Source organism: Podarcis pityusensis (genome assembly GCF_964106645.2).
Source record: "Podarcis pityusensis genome assembly, chromosome: 5".
Classification (NCBI taxonomy): Eukaryota; Metazoa; Chordata; class Lepidosauria; order Squamata; family Lacertidae; genus Podarcis; species Podarcis pityusensis.
The window spans coordinates 45,191,769-45,214,700 of record NC_138032.1 but is presented as its reverse complement, the minus strand read 5'-3'; the positions used below and the strand labels follow the sequence as shown (position 1 = coordinate 45,214,700).

The 22,932-nt window shown below is 40.8% G+C and overlaps 2 protein-coding genes across 23 annotated transcripts in view; one reads left to right on the top strand and one right to left on the bottom strand.

Moving 5' to 3' along the window:
- Positions 1 to 22,932, top strand: part of SH3PXD2A (SH3 and PX domains 2A) — a 259,093-nt gene that overhangs the window by 105,095 nt on the left and 131,066 nt on the right. For 6 of the 7 annotated variants that reach the window (XM_081006148.1, XM_081006151.1, XM_081006150.1 and 3 more), the window contains 2 exons: positions 6,603 to 6,679; positions 13,868 to 13,959. In XM_081006148.1, the coding sequence (XP_080862274.1) occupies positions 6,603 to 6,679; positions 13,868 to 13,959 (169 nt within the window). Of the gene's footprint in view, positions 1 to 6,602; positions 6,680 to 13,867; positions 13,960 to 22,206; positions 22,223 to 22,932 lie in introns of those variants that run through there. The other variant, XM_081006145.1, reaches the window with a different exon arrangement.
- The window catches only part of LOC308477527 (uncharacterized protein), a 37,951-nt gene continuing 25,001 nt past the window's right edge, over positions 9,983 to 22,932 (bottom strand). For 14 of the 16 annotated variants that reach the window (XR_013986592.1, XR_013986593.1, XR_013986594.1 and 11 more), the window contains 3 exons: positions 20,827 to 20,923; positions 11,909 to 12,044; positions 9,983 to 10,825 (listed from right to left, as the gene is read on the bottom strand). Coding sequence is in view for 2 of the 16 variants with exons in the window: in XM_081006233.1 (XP_080862359.1) it covers positions 22,489 to 22,612 (124 nt within the window). In the remaining 14 variants the exon portion in view is untranslated. Of the gene's footprint in view, positions 10,826 to 11,908; positions 12,045 to 20,826; positions 20,924 to 22,223; positions 22,613 to 22,932 lie in introns of those variants that run through there. The other 2 variants (XM_081006233.1, XM_081006234.1) reach the window with 1 other exon arrangement.

Sequence of the window (22,932 nt, the reverse complement as noted above, 5' to 3'; positions counted from 1 at the left end):
GATATTATTTAAAGTAAGTTTTTAAAACATAAAATAGTACACTAAATGTTAAAACGTTTCTGGATGAAAAACCCACCTAAATATGTGGGAAGGGACATTGGGGGGATAGATTGCTTACTATTAGACAAGCTGTATGGTGGCAGTCTTTGTTCTCCCCCACTCAATTTACAAATCTAATTGCAGCATATATATTTTGCTGTACAGTACACCTGAACGCAATGATAAGCCATCACTTAGTGTAGTTTCCAGGAGTATTTCAAGCTCCACAGTTTCAAAGCTGCAGGGTTGCCAAATTGGAACTTGGCTTTGTAATTTAAGTAACACATTGATAAATAAAAGCACTCTTGTCTAATAATAAGTACAGGCAACTCTCAACTTACGCAGGAGTTACGTTCCAGGGATAGTGCATAAAGCCAATATCACATAAAGTTAAAACACATTGGGTTCCATAGCAGGAGGTATTGCCATAGTCTTTTTTCTTCTTCTCGACATCCACCCCCTTAATTCTTTTATTTTTTTAAAAAAATGTTTTGCCTAGCATGTAAACCTGAATGTGCGTAAATTAAATCTGTATATGTTGAGAGTTTCCTGTACCTCAAAAGTGCTGCAATATTGTCTGTATGACTATTAAAATCAGATGTTGTTAAATACTCAGTATTTCCCAGTGTCTGATTTTACCAGACTTTACCCCAGACAGTTCTTCTAATAGAGGACTCATTGGTGTAAAGCAGGATACAAATGTCCCTATGAGCTTATGCAGGTTTGAAAGTAAGTCCCATCCAGTTCAATGGGACTTACTCCCAAATACACATATACGATTTCTGCCAAATGTTTTAAAGAAAGAAAATAGATGGAGGATAGGATTTCAACTGGGTTACTTCTACACTTAGGATTCCAGTGAAGGATTCAAGATGAATACCATGTCTTATTTGCCATGCTAGTTCCAAATAAAGCCATGAGGGGATTTTCTTCAAAATGGACAGGATGCGATTGATATCCCTAGTGGAAAATTGTTCAAGACACATGTACTCATAAATTATGGAATAAGAGATCCTGTTACCAGCCCATCTGTGTCTCCTAAAATAGCAATAAGAAGATAATTGTATTAACAGCCTTTCTTGGTGTATTTTGTGCTGTATTATTGACAGAGGCTATAAGCTGGTTTTGTTCCAATTAAGAAGTGCAACATACGCCTTTTGGTGATTTTTCCTGTGACATTTTTGGGTAGCAATCTCGTAAAATCAGAGGCTTTGTTTGAAATGAAAATGACAACATTGTTTCCTAGTATAGCCATTTTCTTCAAAATAGTGTATCCTCTGTATTTTAAAGCATGCATATCCTTTAAAAAAACACCTGCCTATATCTATAGGAAACCATATATTATTTTTTGTCCCAACTATATGAAATAATTGCTCCTATGGACAGCCTATCTCTTCCTGTCTGCACACTTCCTCTTTTGAATGGAAGAAACACCGGTGCAGACCTATCCACATTGTTTGATGCTAAAATCTGAGCTGCTAGAACCTTAGACACACAGACTGATTTGTGCTGGACTTAAAGGGTAGTTTTATCTAAAAAGATTTGCACTGACTTTGCATGGAAGCCACTTGAAAATCCTGCCTCTAAATTCAAAAGGCAAGCATGCCTTTATTTGTGGGTTTAAAATGCTTTCATACAGCACATCTGGTCCATACAGTCCACACACCCTTCAGATGTGGAAAGGTAGGAGAGTGCTCAGCTGAGCTCTCAGTGTGCTTTGTTCATAGGCCTGTGAGGAGGATGGCATCTATCCATCATCGGGATGGAAATGGAGACCTCAAGTCTACAAACCTGACCACCCTTTGAGGGTTATGTGAGGTTCTTGGTGTCAGGATTCTGTAAACGATGGCCAGCCTGCATAGCACAGCAGCACAAGGGAACAAAGGCAGGCAGTATTTGGGGAGTTGTTGCTTCTCTTTGGCTGTGCTTGGAAAGAAGGCCCAGCTTGTTTGGGCTAGTGTTTTTCTAGCAGCCTGTCCAGTGCGACTGCCTTATGCTCTGAAATTCAGATGCAATTTTTCAAGATCCAAAAGAACATTTGTCAGTTCACAATTCTCCTTCTAAGTTTTACTAGTATTCATTTGTATTTATATATAAAAAGTTGTAATATATCCTGTACTTTCTTATATAGTGAAAAATTCTATAACTATGGAGAAAGCAGGAGGCAGATCCTGCTGTCATTTTTGCTTAGGACACTTTTCCTTTCAAGCGGGGAAGTAATTGGCTAGAACAACAATCCCTGAGTGAGCTTCTTAATGCTTTTGCTTTCATTGGGGGAAAAGCTGTTGAAATGTGATGGCTCTGTGTGGCCTGAATGGGTTCATTCTGACACAGGCACTTTGCTTAATAACAGCAGATTCTCTTATGTGAGCTGAAGTGTAGTTATTTTGCAGTTAAGCTTTCATTTTGATTTTTTCCTCTTTTGGAGGCTGAAGTAAGAATAGCCTGCGTAGCAAACTATTAACAGGTTTCAGAAAGTGATAAGTTGCCTTATTCCAAACCAGACCATTGTTCTACAGTGACTGGCAGCAGCTCTGCAGAGACTCCAACAGGGGTCCGACACAGCCTCGGTTGGAAATGCTGGCAATTGAACCTGGGACTTTTGGCATTCAAAGTATCCTTGGGTTCTATGGTAATGAATAATGCGGCAAGAAGTCCATGCTAGTTGTGTTTAGGAAGATGTTTTCTCAGGAAAGGATTAGGGTCCTCTGGAGCCTTGAAAAGGCTGTCAGGTTTTGATCTTCCAGTGTTTCTGCACCTCCCCAAGCATTAGTTGCTATACTTAAAGGGCCTGTAACCTATTTTGCAGGGTGGGAGAGGATGCAAGGGAATCATCTTCAGACTGCAAGGATGATGGAAGAGCCACATCCTCAGGCTGGGAATGCTGAGGTCTCCCCCTCGAGCAGGACAACTAGGGCAGCATCTGAAGCAGAGTTCTCTACAGGCCAGCTCTACATACACACCATACATTTATGGTTCATCCCTCATGGAGCTACAATTACCATCACCATTAACAGTTCCCAGAATTGTTTGGGAAGGGTGTATGGTCCAACCATAGTCATGGACACTATTCCTTCTTTCCTTCCTATTCTTAAAGAAAGAATTATCAAGAAGGCACAGCAGGAGGCATGGGAGAGTAGCAGGTTCAGTGAGTGTCATTTAAGATACTGCAATTGTGTATGTCCCTAACATACTGTAAAAAAAAATGTTCTGTAACTGCAAAAGTTATGATTCCCACCTGACTATAAGGCTTCATGTCAGGTTTCTGACGAAGGCCTGTTGAGTAGCATCTCTTGACTTATATAACAGCAGCCCTGCCCTGTCTACTGCACATGCAGTCAAAACTTGGGGGGTTTTTTTGTTTTGTTTTTTTACTTCAAGGAGTTGTCAGAGAGATGATGCAAGAAGTCTTTAATTTATCCTGTAAAACTGTAAGAAGGGAACCTTTTTGGATGCAATTTCAGTTGGTATATTTGTGCAGCTCCTTGGCCATTGGTTACACTGTGATGAGAAGGATGAAGTTGACATTCTGTCAACAAAACACTCTCTGTGTCTCCCCACCCCTGCTTTCCTCTTGTTGATGTCCAAGTGGCTTCAGACAGCTTGCCTATAATGGCCATTTATGAATTTTATTGTCTGTAACAGAGGCTTGAGTGTTTGTTCTCCTGCAGAGTGATGGAAGGAATTTCATGGTGAGAAGCATAAAGGAAGTTTGTTTCCCAGTACCAATTGTAGATCTGTCCTCCTCCAGTGCCTAAAAATTACTACAGATAAGAGGAGAAATATATTTCTTTAAAGCAGGGTGGTGGTAGTGGTGTTATAGCTCCCCCCCCCATTTATACAGCCCTATACAGACATGGTGCAACAACGTTAGGAACAATTCTCCATTTAAAAATCAGAGCAAATCATACAGCTCTAAGGAAGGCTTAATGATGCATTCAGCCAGCAAGTCAATTAGAGTTGTGTCTGATGATGGACCAATACAGATCATCATAAATCTCTTGGCAATAAATGGGGATATTTGATCTTCCCAGGTCTTCAAGAAATCTTTAAACAGTAGCTTGAATTTCCCTGTGACGGAAATGATTTTACACAAGAGGCTAACATAAAAATGTATGCACTAAAAACTCAAAGCAGTTTCTGTGCTGGAATAAATCATTCGAATTAGGCACATTTCAAAAAAAATTAAAATTGGGATTTTGCAAGATTGTGTGTGCATGTTTGTGGAAAGGAAGGGGTAGTATGTGGGGGAAATGCTATAGCTGAAAATGCAATGCCTGGACCAAAATTACTTATTTCTCTCTCTCAGTGGTGGCTGGTGTCCATTGGGGCTGATAGGGCTTCTTTTTCTTCTTTGTCGATCACTAGCAGCCGAGTAAGATTGTCTTCCATAAACACGGTTTTAAAAATGAGTGCGTAAGTGACCGTGGAGACCAATTCTGGATCCACACATCCTTTCACAGTGGGGACATTGGTTTCCAGGCAGGAGTTGATCACGGTGTGGATTTGCCAAGGCAGGGAGACCAACAGTAAGTGGAGACCATGCCAATCAGAGGTAGAGCCAGTGCTATTTTTCTAGAAAAAGAGGTGTCAGAACTCACCATGAACACCTCCCTTTTTCTCTTATAATGGCAATGGCACATACCTGAGAGGTGCCAGAACTGAGTTCCGATGAGTTCTGGCTGAAAAAAACCCTGGGTAGAGCCAAATAGTTCTGGTTTTGTCCCCATCCTCCTCCTCCTCCTGCCTGCTGAGTTCTCCGGGGGCAATAATGGTTAAATCATTATTATTATTAATCCCTGCCTTTCACCCAAACTGGGTATGGTGTGGGCTCTTTTTGCCAGCCTAAATGGTCTGCAGATGACTTCCCAATCTCTCTTCCACTAGAGAGCAGCAGCATTAGCAGCATTGAAAGAATGAATGCAGATATGGCATATCCTAGAACCTCACCCCATCCTTTTTATTTTATTCTATTTTGTTTTATTACTCTGTTTCACACATAACATTACACTTGCCTTGTTTCTCATGTCCAAACCTTGTATCTATTATGGTACTTTGGAGCTGTTGGCAGGAATGAGCCTCCTTGTAAACTGTCTGCTTAGCGAAGTTGAATTACAAGTTCAGGAGGCCTTTCATGTGTTCCACATCTATGGCTGCTTTATATTTTGTAAAATATGGTCGCCACCAGTCTGGTTTTCACTTTGTGACTTGGATTAGAAACTGGGGAATGGGAGTCGTTCACAATCCGCACTATCTCCACACGACGCATTATTAAAATTTCTGCTTAGCTTGCCCAGCACACCAGTTAGTTGGAATGCTGAAAAGGTGGGGGCTGTTGTATTGTAAAAACAGTAATGACCACCACAACCCCACAAAATTAGGATGTTTTTATAGTGTCCTTCTGTGCAGCAGTTTGAAAGGAGGATGTTTGCCCTAAACTAAGCCTCACATTCCTGGTCCCATATTGCGAGAAAAACCAAGGCATGTATCCCATGTTGCCTTGTGTTGGTGTAGTGGAATGAGAAGTGAAGCAAAACTTACACATGATTTATGCAGTTTAATCCCCCAGTTTAATCCTCCCTTCGTTTAGCCTGACAGGTCTTCTTAATCACACCCAGACCCACTAAATTGATATTTTGCCAGCTACTGAGGGGTGCTGGAATGCATTCTCTTATCCTCCAAAGAGACAGCAAGTATTGTTAGAGCAGCCAGCTGTTGATGAGAACCTGGTCCTGATCCTGCAAACATGTGCAACCCTTAAAATAGATGCAGGATTATTACAGTATCCAACCTGGAAGTTACCAGCTCATAGACAACCGTGATCAGGCTTTCCTGCTTCATTTTTCAGGCCCTACTAAGCAGTCTTTGTAGGATCTAGTCAGAATGGATGGTTCTGTATGTATTATTCTTCAGCCATCTGGTGCAGCTGCTTCCAGGCAGGGTGGTTCAGACAGTAGGACACCAGGGTCCTGCATTCAGACCTCACTGTTCTGAGCCCTGATTCCTTACACCCGGGGTCAGCAAACTTTTTCAGAGGGGGGCTGAACTATATTTTTGGGGGGGGAAAGAATGAATTCCTATGCCCCACAAATAAACCAGAGACGCATTTTAAATAAAAGCACACATTCTACTCATGTAAAAACACCAGGCAGGCCCCACAAATAAACCAGAGATGCATTTTAAATAAAAGAACACATTCTACTCATGTAAAAACATGCTGATTCCCAGACCGTCTGCAGGCTGGATTTAGAAGGCGATTGGGCCGGATCCGGCCCCTGGGCCTTAGTTTGCCTACCCATGCTTACATCTTTGACTGGGTACCGATGCCTGCAGTACTAAAAATCTGACAGCCAGCCTTATTTCACACATTTTCTAGAGTGTGAAAAAGTGTAACAAATCCAAACTGTCAGACCTCTTGTTCTGCCACAAGCGTCACTCATTTAGAGATGGCATTATAAAGATATCCAACTTTCTAACCTTTTTCTTCACACCTGGGCTCAAATAGTCATAGTGTTGTCTAGGAGGCACCTGCTCAATTTCTACATCCTCTTTTTCCCCCCTAGGTAAAATCCTATTCCGGAGAAGTCACATTCGAGATGTCGCTGTGAAGAGGCTACGGCCTATTGATGACTATTGCAGGGTAAGAATTCTCATCTTCTTAGGAGAGTGATAACTGACAGAACACAATGAGAGATGGTCACCCAAGCATATTTAGAGGGGAAGGGACTGTTTTAGCTTACTGGTATGTCTACAGAGTTTCCCTCTCACACAAACAAAAGATGCATAGTTGAATTAACTGTAATCTGAATCTGGAAAATAAAGGAAGATGAAAATGGTGCTTACCCTTCAGAATGCGCCCTTTGAGTTCCAGCGGTGTGCAGTGGAAAAGGACATATATAATATAGTCCTCTCTCTTAAGTGATTTCAACATCCCTATGGCATTTAATTATTTCTTAAATAACTCCTGTGGCAATGTGTTCCCATCCCACCATAATCTAGAGCATCCAGTGTTACACAGTTCTACAGAGGACTCCCATGGTATTTTTCAAAGTATTTCCTTTCTTCTTAAAAGTAACTATTTACATGATTGATCACCTTGACCCAGTGCCTGCAGGAGGGCATGTTCATTCAGTATTATTTATAATGGAAGAAGGAAAGAAAGGAGGACGCTTAATAGGTATACCTGACCTATAGAGCTTTATAGGTCAAAGACCAGAGAGGAAGCTGCTGTAGATCCTGGAGCTGGAATCCTTGGAGGTTCACTCCTGTGAGGTTGCCAGCTGCTACATCTAGAAACTGTGGTTTTTCAAAGTAAGTTACAAAGGCCTGCTGCTCCTTAAAATCAAACTGTCTCTTGCTTCACTCTGGCTACGAATCCTATGCACATTTACTTTTGAGTAAACTCCGTAAAATTCAGTGGGGCTTACTTCTCAGTCACTATACACATAATTGGGCCCCTTTCACAATCATCGTGTTGTGTTTTCAAAATAGTACTTATTTATTTAAAGGATTTTTTTACTCCACTGTTCAGCCAAATATGCACACAATTAATATAAATGCTGTTTGTATTAGAATGGTGTGTGTGCATGTATCCTCATTCTTTTGGATCCTGATCATATGAACAAAGACTCAAAGAGTACCAGGAAGTAACCAGTCTACATTAATTGATCTTATAAATGCCCTCACTGAGCATGGTTAAACAGAGGCAAAGACATGATGCCCATGGTGTTAGCACTTGCTGACTAATAGAGGGTCAAACAGGGTCTCTAAAGTTAGTTCAGCTTCTGCTCCCCTCCCCCTTCCCCTTCCCCTGGTATAGTTTTAGGCAAAATAATGTGGTAGAAGCGTATTGATAGCAACATGCATCAAAGTTCTAAGAGCTCGAGACCCAAAGAAAAGATAGCATTAATTCTCAACCCTCTGGCTAGGGAAAACGGAACTAAAACCTTATCTTATGAGATCAAGCCTTTTGTGCAACAATTGATGCAGTGTCTGGCAAATGAAGGCGTAATGGCTGTAACCACGTGTACTCACACTGTATCCTTCACATTAATCGTTCAGACAGGAACTGTGCAAAACATGTGCATATGAAATAATGTCATGGGTTCACTGAACAGACGTGCTGCTCAGAAAGCAGGAATTCACTCCAAGATTGTAGAGGTGGCCTCTGACCCCACCCAGAAAGCAGGCATTGGTTACTTATCTAAGATGCAATTGTTTGAGAAGCAGACAGTCCCTTACTGGCGCGAGGGATGTGTCTGAGAAATACATGCTTGAGAAATTGTTATATCATTTATGGCTGTGATAGCGAAGGCTACCTAACTGCTAGTCAGTATTCATCTTGGCCTTGTTTACTATCTGTGTCAGTGGAATCTACCAAAGCAGTCCCCTTGCAGTGAAGTCAGGCTCCTTTTGTTCTTAAAAATACTAAGCTGCAGCTTGCCATGAACATTGTGTGTGTATGTGTGCATCTATATTGATGGAGTGTTAGTAGGGCTGCTCCATCGACAACACTGTAGTTATTAAAAAAGCAGCAGTCCCTTGTCTACTGAAATTCACAGTTGATTCTCTGAACTCACATGATATGGAATGTGATCATTGCAAATGCCCACTAATTGGAGACATCATATTATGCCCAGTGTACAAGTCAGCTAGGGTGGCATCGTGAAAAAGAGGGAGGCCATTGCACCTCTGATAGTTGTGAATTTCAGCAGGTGTAGCTTGCATGGTTTATCACGACGTACAAACACAGCCCTTTTTTCTAACACACACAATGCTGCTCTAGTTACGGTGGTGCTCTGTGGGATGTAGTGCAACTAACATGCACTGGGACTTGTATGATTGGGCCCAAAGTTAGGGAATAATATGCCAGGAAATATTTGTGCCTCTTACAAAATAAATAAAAGAAAACAAACCGGAACATAGACGGTGAAGAAGAGAATTTAAGGGGTGGCCGAAAGGTTTGCAGTGTAACTCCACTCTGGTTAGGCTCAGAACTCTTCAGCTGCCCCTTGGCTTGTACCAATGTGTGAGGGTATCTCTGTGAAAGTCTCTATCAAACTAAAACCTGCCAAAATATGAGCAACATGTAGATAAGAAAAATAAAATTTAAAAAACACAAAAACTTCACATTGGACAGTTTTGTGGTTACTCTCACAACAATCCTGTGAAATAGGTGCAAGATGATGATTGGACTTTGTGGCAGAGAAGGGATTTAACTGGGTTCTTTCTGACCCTAGTTTAACACATAATAATTTGGTATAGTTGTTAGGACCTAACTTCTGTACTGTGTTATAGATGTGAATGGTCTAGAGCCAATTTCATGCCATGTGCATTTGGCAAATATATAGCAAACTTGTCTTAAGATGAAGATTGGACTGTGGACATTTCCATAAAAATCTAATGCAATCCTTGATTGCTGCTGCCACAAAGGTATCAGTCTGTCCATAGATCACTACCTCAAATTCACACAGTGTATATATATGTAGCATGGACTTGGTAAAGGTAAAGGTACCCCTGACTGTTACGTCCAGTTGCAGACGACTCTGGGGTTGCGTGCCCATCTCACTCTATAGGCCAAGGGAGCCAGTGTTTGTCTGCAGACAGCTTCCGGGTCATGTGGCCAGCATGACTAAGCTGCTTCTGGCGAAACCAGAGCAGCGCACGGAAATGCCATTTACCTTCCCGACAGACTGGTACCTATTGACCTACTTGCACTTGACATGCTTTTGAACTGCTAGGTGGGCAGGAGCTGGGACCTCACCCTGTACAATGGGAGCTCACCCTGTAGCGGGGATTCAAACCGCCGACCTTCCGATCGGCAAGCCCTAGGCTCTGTGGTTTAGACCACAGCGCCACCTGCGTCCCCCGACATGGAATTGGTACCAGGCCATATTTGGTCATATCAAATCATTTTTCCAAATTATGCCCTAGAAAAAGCAGATATGGAATTTATTTTATTCAGCAGAAAGAAGCAATGCAAATCAAAGTACACCAATCTCTGCATATAGAGAAACTCATGGCAAATATTACTTTCAAAATCAGATCTGCTGTATAGCTGACTGGAATCTTTGAAAGTGAAGAACAGGAGATGCCCTGGCTACCTCTGCTCAGCAGACCTCCCAAGAACCCACGTGATGTGTTTCATAGCCATACCAGCTGCTAAAGTAAATAACTCAACTTTGATAATTAGGCTCTTTCTGGCACTGTAATGGAAGTCTTTCCAGAGGCAAGTTGAGGATCAGGCACAGTAAGGGATCTATCTTTTCATGTATATAAACACAAACAACAGAACTCTGAATGTTTTGCCTGGTAATCAGCAAGACTGTGAGCTGCGCTTGTAAATATTTCTTGCCCACTGGAATTTATCTCCCTGGATCATTTTCCTGTTAGCAAACTTGGCATTATTTTTGTGTGAACTGAACTCTTCCAGGGCCCATCTGAAGCAGCTTTCTTCTTTCATCTTTGCAGTTTCCCCCAATCTGAAATAATGAGCTACTTCTTCATAGGCTTTCTATACCAGACACATTTCATTCTTTAGTAAGGGTTCTCAACTGTTGTGGTCACATAAAGCCTCTCTAAATGGGTTTGCAATGTATCTTGCACTGTTAATGCATATCATGCCTTTTCCATTCTTATTTGCCAAAACATTTAATTCCATTTGTTAAGCCAGTGGCGTCTTTGCTACCTTGTCCATTCCCCTTCTCCATGCCCCCGTCCTCTGCTACTTAATTCCTTCTGGTGTCCTTCTGGATCATTCAGACCAAAGTCTCTTCAGCGCAGTATCCTGATCCAACAAGATAAATAAATAAGCATTAAAAAGCCTTTGCCCCCTAATAGAATTACACTTCCCAAGGGAATGACTCCAAAACCACTTGAGCCCAGAATGTAGAGGCACTTGCAGAGTGTGGTTCTGTGAGTATCATTGACACCTTTCGATAGTGCCTATTAAATCAGTACTTGATGAGTGACAATTTTCCCACTCTGATGTCCCTGCCGTTTTGTGAGCTTTTAAAAAGCATTTGAGATTTCAAAACAACAATATTCCCCAAACGCTTTAGAGGCTGTTTGCTCCCTCTCCCTCCACTCAAGTGCTACAGGGATCTTTTAGCCTTTTGAAAAATTGACAAATGTGAGCAGGGCTACGTAGCCTTTACTCTCACAGCAATGTCTTGACATTTCATTAACCTTTTCCTTAGGGGGAAAAAACCTCCTATGAAATGGTGTGTTCATCTTCTCCAGTCGCAAAGTACATATATCTTCTGTTTTGAAGTAAAAGAAGCAAACTGATATAGCCATTGCTTACAACAAAGCTATTGCTTGCAGCCCAACCCCACTGGATTGTGTAAGGACGATTTACACTACTGGTGCTGTGTGAGGCTAGCTCAATTGCAGAAACAATCTACACAGGTTCTATTCAGATGTCATGCTGTCTAGTCATTCAACAAAGTCTTGGGGACAAGCTTTGTATGAACTCACTCTTTCCTCACCTTTCTTCCTATAAGCAGGCCCATCTTAATGGAACACTTACTGGTTTGTCAAACTACAAACTGGTTTGAATTTCCAGACCAAAATTGCAAATTCAGGTTTCAACTTTGGCTTGCAATTCTTATTTGGCTCATAAAATCAGGATGTGTTTCATTAAACCAAGCACTGAAGGGGAAAAGAGAGGAGGGATTAGGCATGTACAGTGCCTGATCCTGCAAACCATGGATTGGATTAACACAGGCACCTGAATGGAAACACAGGAATCTCAGGGTGCCCTTGCATGGTTGTGGGCCATACCAGCTTTTATAGTTTTAGCAATTCCTTCCTATCAGTTATATGGAAACAATACCAGTATTTCACACAATTAATGAAAAGTATTTACCTCTAATCACCATGCACAGAAGTAAAACAGCATAAAAGGTTCTGGGATTTTTTCGGCTCCTAGGTGCAGGCAGGAAGCCATGAAAAAGAAGGAAATATGGAGGTCTTCTAACAGTCGGGGTGGACTTTCTTAACTCCTGTTCCAAGAAAATCATATCATAAATCGTGGATATAATCACAGTCAAGCCCACATTTTCAAATCACATCATGGCAATATAATTGCAGTCAAACTGATCTTCTGTTTTTATGATTAATTTTAATTGATCCTATCCACTGCATGGTTTCCCCCCCGTAATATGTATATGCACCACTTAGACGCTTGGGTGATTAAACAGTATATAAACGTAAATAAACAAACCTTATCAAATTGCATTAAATAATGGAAAGGATTTTTTCCCCAAACATGAAAGGCAACCAACAAGATCAACAAACATAAAGAAACAATGAAAAGCAATTGCTTAAAAAAATATGCACCATCACAGAACAAGGTATCAGAGCACTATAAATCAGGCACATAGTAAAAGAGTTACCGTAGATCTAAGTTTGCTAGTCCTAATTGGTAGGGCATTCAAATTGCCAAGACCCATCTAGAGAAAAAAACCAATTTAAAAAATCTGCTTTTACATCCAGATAAGCCAGGCAACCTCATTCTGGTGAATGGGTTTATAACAAGTCTGAGAAGATTTGGTTATACTGAACTCTTTGGTGACAACCTGTCTCAGGGCTTACCCATACTGTTCCCCGGGGAAAACCACTCTTTAGCTCTCAATAGGAGCGAACAGCAATTGGGTTTTCCATGGATTTCCATTTGTTTCTATTTAGAGCTAAAGGGCAGGTTTTCCTTGGGAAAGGAGCAGGGTAAGGGGAAAACTTCTCAGACCCATACTTAGAAAGCATTGGTCAAACAGAAAACCTCTCAGACATGTGCTTTATAGGCACGTGAGAAGCAGTAGTGTGGACGAGCCCTTAGAAAAAATAGTAAAAAAACTCCTACCCATTATCCTTGCTGATTTGTTTAAATCTCTTTGCAATCTGGGAAGTCAAAATTGTTGTGTCTGATCCTGTGCATAAACACCAGCCATTGGAAATTGGAAGGAAGTATTCCTAATACCTTTTTTGAAAAATAAATAAATAATAGAAGTGGATCACCATGGCATCATTTTGCACAGGATAATGATCAAAGGATATCTGAACCTTTCATCAAGACTCAAAACCATGATGCACAACAGTGCTCTTGGAACAGGATATAAATCTCAAGTAAATTAATTAGTTGGAGGCATTGGGAAGTATAAAATGACACCTTGCCCATCTATAACTACAATAGGTCAAATGTTCAAAGTTGTAGTAAAGCATCTTTAAGTGACTTATGAAATGAGTGAGATTATGTCAAGGACTCTGTTTTTTTAACAAAACATTAAACAAGAATAGTATAGGTATGTTTTGACCCAGAACAGCTAGCCTTTGTGCTTATTTAAATATAGAGCATAAGATTGTTTCTTCCTTTTATACCAGCTAATGATACCATTCTCTTTCAAAGAGAAAGAGATGGTGTCTTTCTCTTTGAAAATTCTCCATCACTAAGGACTAGTCTACATTTCTGCTTGTCCCGTGCCTAGAAAGGGACAACCAACTAAAGCAGCTTTTTCAACCTTTTGGTCTCAAGGTGTTGCTGGACTACACCTCCCATCACCCCTGACCTGCGGCCATGCTGCCTGGGGATGATGGGGATTGTAGTGTAACAACATCTGGGGCCCAAGGTTGGGGAATATTGAACAAGGATTGACAGCTGTGAATCTGCTTGAAGACCAAGTTTGTAAGTCCAATTTGTGTTTTTATGTCATCCTGTTTTTATTCACTAACATTTCTGGGTTGATATGATCCAAAACTTTTTTCCTAAAAGAAATTCTTGTTACTTGGCATATTTTAAAAAACTGACTTTCCCTTATATATTTAAAAACAGGCATTGGTGAAGCTTCCCCCTCACATTTCACAGTGTGATGAAGTCTTTCAGTTCTTTGAGACCAGACCAGAGGACCTAAACCCTCCTAAAGAGTAAGTTCCATTGTTGCTTTTGCTGCTGCACTTCTCCAATTTTGTTAGCGAGGAAGGAAGCTAAAGGTCATTGCATTTTATCGCATCCAGAGGATGGAAGAACACTTGGTTTTATTTTAAGCTTTTAATTCCCAGGGAAATGAGACTATAATTTGGCACATGTAAGTCTGTGTGTGTGTGTGCGCGCTTATGCAAGGGGAAAATTGAAACAAACTTGGCATCTGTTTAATCATAGGTCAGAGGACAGAACTTTTCTCGCTTTGTTAGTTTGCCTAATTGTGTTCTTCCAAGGAATCATTAAAGTCATAAAAGTATTGGCTTTATCAGCTGAAGGAAATCCTGCCAGTTAAAATATCAAGTTTTAATCACCGTCTACCTTACCAGATATACTCATGCAATAAGATGATTTGCAAGGCTTTGATTATGATCCGTGACGGATACAATATCCGGAGAGCCTATTTTTTGGAAGCCAAAAGCAAAATCAATCACACCAAGAGAGCAGATTCTGCTGGATGCAGAAGAGAAATATACCTGCCATTCTGCTAAATTACCAATAACTATATTATTTGTGTTATATAGCAGACTATAATTAGCAGGGTGGTTTTTCTCCCCCCCCCCCCCCCATGTAGTGCTCAAACTCACAACTCTCAGATCAAGTGTCTCACGCTCTACCAAATGAGCTATCCTCTCCGGCCTCCTAGTACTCTGTCAACCCCACAAAAGGGCATCAAGTGTACCTAGGAAGGAGTTGTGAATGTTCCTCTGCCTCATCTGTATTGCAGCTGCTTACTAGTGGGATGCAGCTACCAGGCAATATAAAGCTAAATTACACATTATGTATGTCCAAATATTTTCATTTTAAAACAGCAGTAAGTGGGGGTGGAGGGATTGGAGCAGTAGTGCTGGAGTAAATTCGAACTATTTTCTTCATGCTGTTTTCCTGACCTAATTTCACCCACAAAGCTGTGGTTAGCCCTATAGGATTTTTTTCTCCTCATATATTTTCTGCAACTTTGGGAGTATTTCAGTTGGGAACAGGTATGTGGGCCCTGTTCTGATCAGATTTTAAATGATGAACCCTAAATCCTTGGAAGTGGTTGAGCACCTATCAAGCTAACTAGCTAGCTAAAAAAAACAACAAACAAACAAACGTAATCAAAATGTTATCCATCTAAAGGGATACCTAATTCAAAATATTGTGATTGGACAGGAAGCCAGTTATGCATGAAATCTGACATTTCACCAGCAGATGCAATGAAATTGCCTCCCCTCCCCTTCTCCCTGCAGTCGCCGTACCTCACAATCTACTCCAGAGGGGTCCTCCAAGCCTTCAGAGTATATGTTAGGGGCAACATGGGCAGATTCTTGGAGTAGGGGAGGAAGAATGAGCCCTGTTTACACAAATTGAAATCCATTGTGCCAATAGATCACTGCAGTTGGTTGTCACGCTGCATCGCTAATTCCATAATGTTCTGCATAAGAAAGGTAGTTCTATTCACCTATCCACTCTGCTTTCAAGAAAAAGAAATATGCCTGTTTCTGAAAATTGCTTTTGCACTTATTGATCTGCTCTCTGGTTTCCAGCAAAGTAATTGATATCTTTGGAGATCTAAACTGTTTTACCATGGTATATAATTGAATTTATATTGGCAGTCCAGCCAGATATTCTCATCCTGACCTAGAGGTAGAAGGAGGTTATCAGGCATTCCTCTTACATGCAAAGATTTATTTATGTGTTTAAAAATGGGAGGAAGTGGAGCCTTTTCTGCCCCAAGTGCATGCATGATCACACACCTTTTGAGTGACTGAATAAAAACTGATTTTCCAGGCAACACACACACACACACACACAATGTATTGTTTATAAAACTGCAGGTGACTAGTGCCATCTTATGAGAAGCATTTCCCCTTTTGTCTGACGCGAGTTAGAGATGCCACTTCTGAGAAGGTGACTTCTATGATACATAAACATACATAATCATCAGTGAAATAAAGATTGGGCTGTACCACACTCAGAGCAAACCCACTGAAATCAATGCACTTGTTAGTTATGAGTGATTTTAAGCCCACTGGATCTACTCCAAGTGTGACCTACTTTGACATAACCCTGTCCTTCAAAAAAGCTTTTTTATTATTCATATGTAAAGCTACACAGTTTTAATTGATTAATACAATTCATGATTAATTCATAACATTTATTGAATAGAAAAGATGCCCCTATTTTGTATCTGAGCTTATCTGTTAAACTCCTCATATATTCTGTACATGCTATTTGTAAGAAAAGCACTCAGTGGCCTGGTTCAGATGTAATATCAAACCATGATTGATGCAATGCATACAAGCTTTTAAAGACCCTTGAGCTCATGCTTTCTCTCTTCGCCATACAGGCTGAAATTTCTTCCCTCCCTTCCTTGTTTGTGGCAAACCACTGTCTGCCACTTTGTACAAACCTGCAAAACTATCTGCAAAACTTAACGCCACAAACTAGGATTGCAAACCATGGTTTGATCCTAGTTTCCATACTGGTTTGTAGGACAAGGCAAACCATGGTTTGCTGGTTCAGATGAAATTGCGAACAATGCCAGAAGCTAGGAGGGGATCCTGTCATGAAAGGAAAGGGGAAGGGGGAAGGCGCCTGTGGTCTCATCCACACCTTGGCTTGGCCTGCATTTTGATCATATTGTGCATTAATTCCTCTGGGTCCAAGAGCTTTTCTTGTTGTTCCATAGCTGTGCATTGGAAAAATCAGATCTTACCCACTCAATTGAAGTTTGGTTAAGCAAAATCTCTCTTCAGATTTTCCACACATCTGAAAAGATCCAACTCAGTGGGTAAGATCGTATTTCTGCAAGGGACAGTCATATAACAATGCAAAAAGCTCTCAGACTAGGGTGAATTAATTGGTACACAATACAATCAAAATATGGGTGAAGCAAAACTGCGGATGAGCCCTGTGTGAGGCTCAAGTCTCCCTCATGTGGCACTAAGCTGTGGTTTGGCATTATGTCTCAAACATCCCAGTATCTCTAAATTATTTATTCTTCAAAGAAAATATCTGAACAAGGCCACATTCTTTTCTTTTTTAAAAAAAAAAAGTTTTAATTTCTTTTAAGATAAGTAGGTAGCTTTTAGGTGCTTTAAAGAATATCGTATCCAAGAGATAAATGTCAAAAACTGCTTGGTAAAGTCACCACCACATCATCAGTCTTTCTGCCTGTCTGCACTGATGGTCTTTGATGCACTCTGGCCCCCAGAAACACAAACAACAGATCAAATAACCTCATGTTTTGACTCAAAACGACAGGCAGCTTATCAAACTATCAGAGCTTCTGATTTAATTGAAATTTCACAGATAACCCTAGACCTGATTTTCAGAACGGGGCCTCAGCTACCAGAGGAAATGCCATTATGACTGTGATCATGTTAGAGAAAAGATTGTTCTAGCAGAACACAAGATTGAGATAATGGCCATGGCAGTGAGTGAGGAAACCGGCCTAAAAGCATGGGGCAAAGGAGGAAGCTAGGGAGAGGAAAGCATGAGGCAGCTGAGACAATGGGGTGAACAGGATGAGTGCTCAAGTTATCAAGGAGGGAAGGGAGAGACGAACATGACTAGGATTCTATTAAACATCTTGAACATTCCCAAAGCACTAAATAAATACTTCATGTTGCGATATAGGTCAGTTTGATGTACTCATGTTGAATTCATATGATCTGTTAAGCATGGGCAGCTGTGGAAGGGCTGAGTAAGAAAGTTTACTTTGCAGAGGCACCTTCTTGGAATGTGAAAACCAGGGTTCAAGCCATTCAGTTTGTGACTCTCATATCCTTGGAAGTGGCACTAAGTATTCTAGCCTAAGCCAATGAAGGGCAACTGCAAGAGTCAACTGTGGTATATATCCCATATTCAAGAGATTTCAACACCCTCTTCAGAAGGCAGACATCAAAGCGTTGTGGTGAACCTCAGGATATTTTATCTGTCCAATTGCATTTGCTTTTAATTAGAGTCTTGTGGGTTCTCTGAAAAATTGTCAGGAAACCACTGGAAACTACTTGCTGGTAATCCGACCTCCCTATTACTTTAAAAAAGATTGTAGGCTTAAAGTTAGAACCAAAAGCGATTGCTTTGTTGAATTATGATGGGGAATCCAATGACTTGGAGTAGAGAATGGCACATTGGGAAGCAGAATTTTAAGAACTTAACAGTTCTTAAAAGACAGCATGGTTATATTGACAGTATGATCCATCTGTTTCAAGAATGTTAAGTGAAAAGTGGGCACCTTTCATCATTACCAATATGTAAAGTTGGGGTCATTGTAAAATATGTTAATTAACCATGTGTGTGTGTGAAGCTGCCTCAGTTTAAGTAATATTAAACTCTATGACATCCTAATTATATGTTCCTAAGACAACAATACACCAAATGAATAAACATCACAATATAAGTACCGTCAGAAAAAAATGCATGGTAAGTTTCTCACTTCCACTTTTAAGATTCTTCAACTACTTGTGATGGTGAGATCAAAAGAAGCAGAAGAGGGTGATCAATCTTCTTCAAATGATCCTGAGTTTGTTGTAGACCCTTAGATATGGGACCTGAATATGTGTACACATGCACTTGTCTTGTTGGGTAAGGCCTTTAATCTGTTAATCTTTTCCCCCTACTGAGTGGTGGTGGAAATATCACAGCACAGCTGAGCTCCATTCTTGCAAACTTCCTTTAGGCTGCCCAGAAGCATAAAAGAAAAGCTTCCATTGTTCTCTTATTCCATCTCAATACACAGATCAAGTCCCTGTTGTTCAGATAGCGATGAGGCTAAAGCCATTAAAATGCATGTCTTCACAACAGGCTGTTAAAGGCTAGAAATGGATCATGAAATCTGGACATACAAGCGGCTCCATCTAAAGAGTTTTATTTCTCCCAGTCCTTCTTAAAAAAATTTTCACCTGCATAGACTAGTGACTGGCCCTCTTTGAAGGAATGGAATCACCTGAATTAAATTTAAGAGCCCCTTCTGAGAAAAGTTTGCGAGCATTTTAAGGAGCATTAGAAACTAGACAGATGAGTGATCCTTGAATTCATTGGGGAGCTAGAACAAGTGGTGGAAAAAGAAGTAGATCAAGGAGAATAGGAGATTAAAAGGTAGTTTTCAGACTTGAGGGAGGCAGCGCTTGCCTTTTCCAGATGGAAATATCAAAGAGGCCCTGATAGTGAAATGTGTGTTATGATGCTTGCAGCAGATGAGGAACAGACATTCTGCAAGTTTGTGTGTTGGTGTTTCTAGATGTACGGGGAAATAAATATTTTTCAAACTTCAGCTTTAATTTTTATGAGATTAATTCCCCCAGTCTATTACACCTAAAAATGTTTTCTTCCCATTTCATTGATGGATTTGCCACTTTCATTACTCTTCCTGCAAACTGGGTACTGTAGTTTTTTGAGGGTGCTGGGAATTGTAGCTCTGTGAGGGGAAAACTACAGTTCCCAAGATTCTTTGAAGAAGTCATGTGCTTTAAATGCATGGTGTGTAACTTTTCAGAGACAGAGGGAAATGGATGGATATCCCAATGCATTCTGATCGTGAGAATATATAAATTGTTCCCATGGGATATTTAAGCACAATTTGGGTTCATGATTCATCTTCTATGGGGAAATAACTACAAATGTATTTTAGTGGATTTCTTTGTTCTCTCTACTATTGTACATATTGATCTTTTAGAAACTTTTACTGTGGGCCAACCCCACAAAAGTGTCATTGAACACCTCCAGGGCTTCATCTGTAAGCTTTCCATGTGCATTTAGATGTACTTAGTACATAACCTGACCCATTTCTGTGTAACACTTGCATGCCAGCAGCAAACATGCCCAGGCCATCAGCACCTGGTGTGCTAATACTGTACAGAAATCAGACATTGAATATGGCAAATATATCTGGGTGCACATGCAAAGCTTACATGGGTAAGGGTTTTGCCCTATTGCCTCAACACCCTCCAAGTTTATTAACACAACCCCACTTTTATTTATTTGGCTCAGGTATTAGTCACCCTTCCAACAAGAGCTCAGGGCAACTTGCAACCTATTGTGCACAAAAAACTGCCTAAAGATGTGCATAGTAAAATGTAACGCTAAAAGCACTCTGCTTGCCTGTTTCTCTTTCCCATGACCCTAGCTGGGGATTGGGCTTTTTTTTGGGAGGGGGGTGGAACAGAGTTTTAATGCTATGCTATATATGTTTAATGATGTCCATATGGATTTGTGGGCTCAGGAATTAAATACATAATAGCTCCCGATGACATAACATGGAAATACAACTCCTACAGTGCCAGTGTGTAGACATTAAAGGGTTATTAATAAAAATGAACACTTTAAATAGAAAAACAAGCTTACCGGCACAGACTTGGCTTCTAGCCCATCTCTGAGTGGCAGTGGGGGAAAGGAGGATTGAAAAATGTGCTCTTTACCTAGGTCAGTGTATGAAAATGAACATCTTTTGTACCATTTGGTGCTTAATTTTTCATAGGGGATGCCTGGGGCTTTTAAAGTTTTCAACCAGAGTACAAACATAAAGATGATAAAGGGGGTTGAGGAATGATATTCAGCCAAGCACTGAACATTTCAGTTGCATGTTACAGGGGAGATTTTGACATTTCAATATTAAGCGTTCATGTTTGGTTTGGCAGAACTGTCCAGAAGGTTAGATCTTAACTTGTCAGAAAGCAAGATGCACTTTGTTTCTAGGTGAGCCAGGAAAATAACAGTGTGCACCATTTGAACATGACCTATAAGAAAGTTGCATCTGGTCTGCAAGAAAACTAGTGCCAAACAAAACCAAATTACAAAAACCCAACTGAAAATACAGTATTTACCTTGAGAATAACAAATGCTTGTACTCTTCTCTAACCTCTGCTTCTTCGTGTCTACTTTTGGGTCTGGGAGTGTGAGTTTCTGGCCATGTTGCCCAGTCTGGAAGGAGTCATATTTTAGTGGGAGAAAATATATGAAGTACCCCATTGCACTGATGCACATAACAGTCTTCCTCATCTTGGTATTATGGATACAATGCCAACTAAACATGCCCCCTCTGCTTCATTCCCTTTCCCTAGCCATGCACAGCTTTGCAGCACACATAACCAGCTATGCCTTTTCCGTTCCTTCACAGGTGCAGCATGCATCTGTAGAGCTGATCCAGTATTGAGTGGAGACTTAATGAGGTTGCAGCAGCGCAATCTCTCCACCCCCCCCCCCCACTTCCCCACATAGTATTTCCCAGGAAATAGGATAAGGTTGTAAAGTTGCTCTTTCATTAGGTCCACACATTTAACCGGTGGTGAAGGCCTTCGCTGGCGGATAAAACGTTGAACAAGTCCATGCATCAGGGTGAAATGACTTGCCTCAGGCAGCACCTGTGTGGGGTCCGAAGGCAGGAACGGTGTGTTAATGGTGCTGCAAGGCTTTTAGAAAGTGTTGGCTTTGGGGGTGGGGAAGCAGTTGGACTCCACCCAGCTATCACTGAGTATTGCTATGACTGTGGTATGTTCACTTTTAAATAAGTTATAGGCCCATGTTATATTTACTTCTGGACTTCTGCTCTGTGGTAATGGTTGGGCAATGTGGACTTCTGCACAGGTGTGCACAGTCACTTTACTGGAACCCCCATTTCGGGGACACAAGGTGGTCATGGCTAGCTATCCCTGTCAAGCAAGTTTTGGGATACTACCCTGCATTTAATATGTGCCCAGCAGAAAAGCACAATATTTCCACCAACTGAAAAGGGTTGTCAGAAAAGCTTCCAAGACATTCCTGGGACAGAATATGAGAAGTCATGGGTAAATGTAAAGAAAAGAGAAGAAACCTCTTGATTTTCTTTTACTAGGTCAAAACCATTCTTGGGAGTTGGGGCTTCAAAACTAAAGGCAGTTAGTTTCCTTTTTAAAATCATGCAGAACATATGGGAATTGGGTTGTTTCTGCCAACTTTCCCCCTCTCTGGAACCAAAATCTTCCCAGGGATTGTTCCTAATAGAATAAGGCTGGGGGTGGGGAGGGAAGAGAAAGCCTGGTGTGACTCATACAGCTGCAGAAATAACATGCCTTTTTTCTTGAGAGCCATCGTCTTTCTAATAGTTTCAGTTCAACTGGAAACCATTAATGTTGTTGTTTCAACCAGCCATTCAAAGGGCAGGGGATAGCAAAAGGAGAGAGTGAGAGTGTTACCCCAGTTTTGGTCATAGACATTAATTATCAAAGACAAGAATGGAACATGGTGAGTTGTGATTGTTTATTCTCTGCATGGTGAAGCTTAAGAGGGTTTTTCTTCTTTGGCAATCACTTGTAGCCAAGTAAGATTGTCTTTCATGAACACAGTCTTAACAGTGAGTCCGTAAGTGACTGTGGAGGCCAATTCTGGATCCACACATCCTTCCACAGTGGGGACATAGGTTTCTGGATGGGAGTTGGCCACAGTGAGGGTTTGCCAAACATGTCTTGCTCTTAGCTCATTTCTCCTTTTTGCCCTGAGTTCGTGCTTCCTCAAAGTCCATGACACCTTTGGTAAAGGCTGTTCAGGTTCTCTTGATGCTTCTTTTCAAAGCAACAGGTAGAATTTTGAAGTGTAACACTTCCAGGGGCAGAAATCATATTCTTGAATACTCCTCTATATAAAAAAAGAGAAAAGTACAGTACAGAAAACAACAGCTCCTTTAATGTAGTAAAGTGGCACACTGGAGTGCTCAGTCCTCGGCAACACCCTGCCACTAGAGATTCAGTGAGCACCTTCTGTGCCAACTTCTAAACACTGGCTGGAAACTTCTGTATTCCCCCAAGCCTTTGCAGGCAATTAAGAGTATTAAGAGTACATCCTCCACAATGGTCTGTTGATGTTTGTTTTTAATTTCTTTTTGCATTTAACTTTTTACAAATTTATTGTTTGCTTTATGTTTGCTTTATTGTTGCAAACCGCTGTGATATATTTTT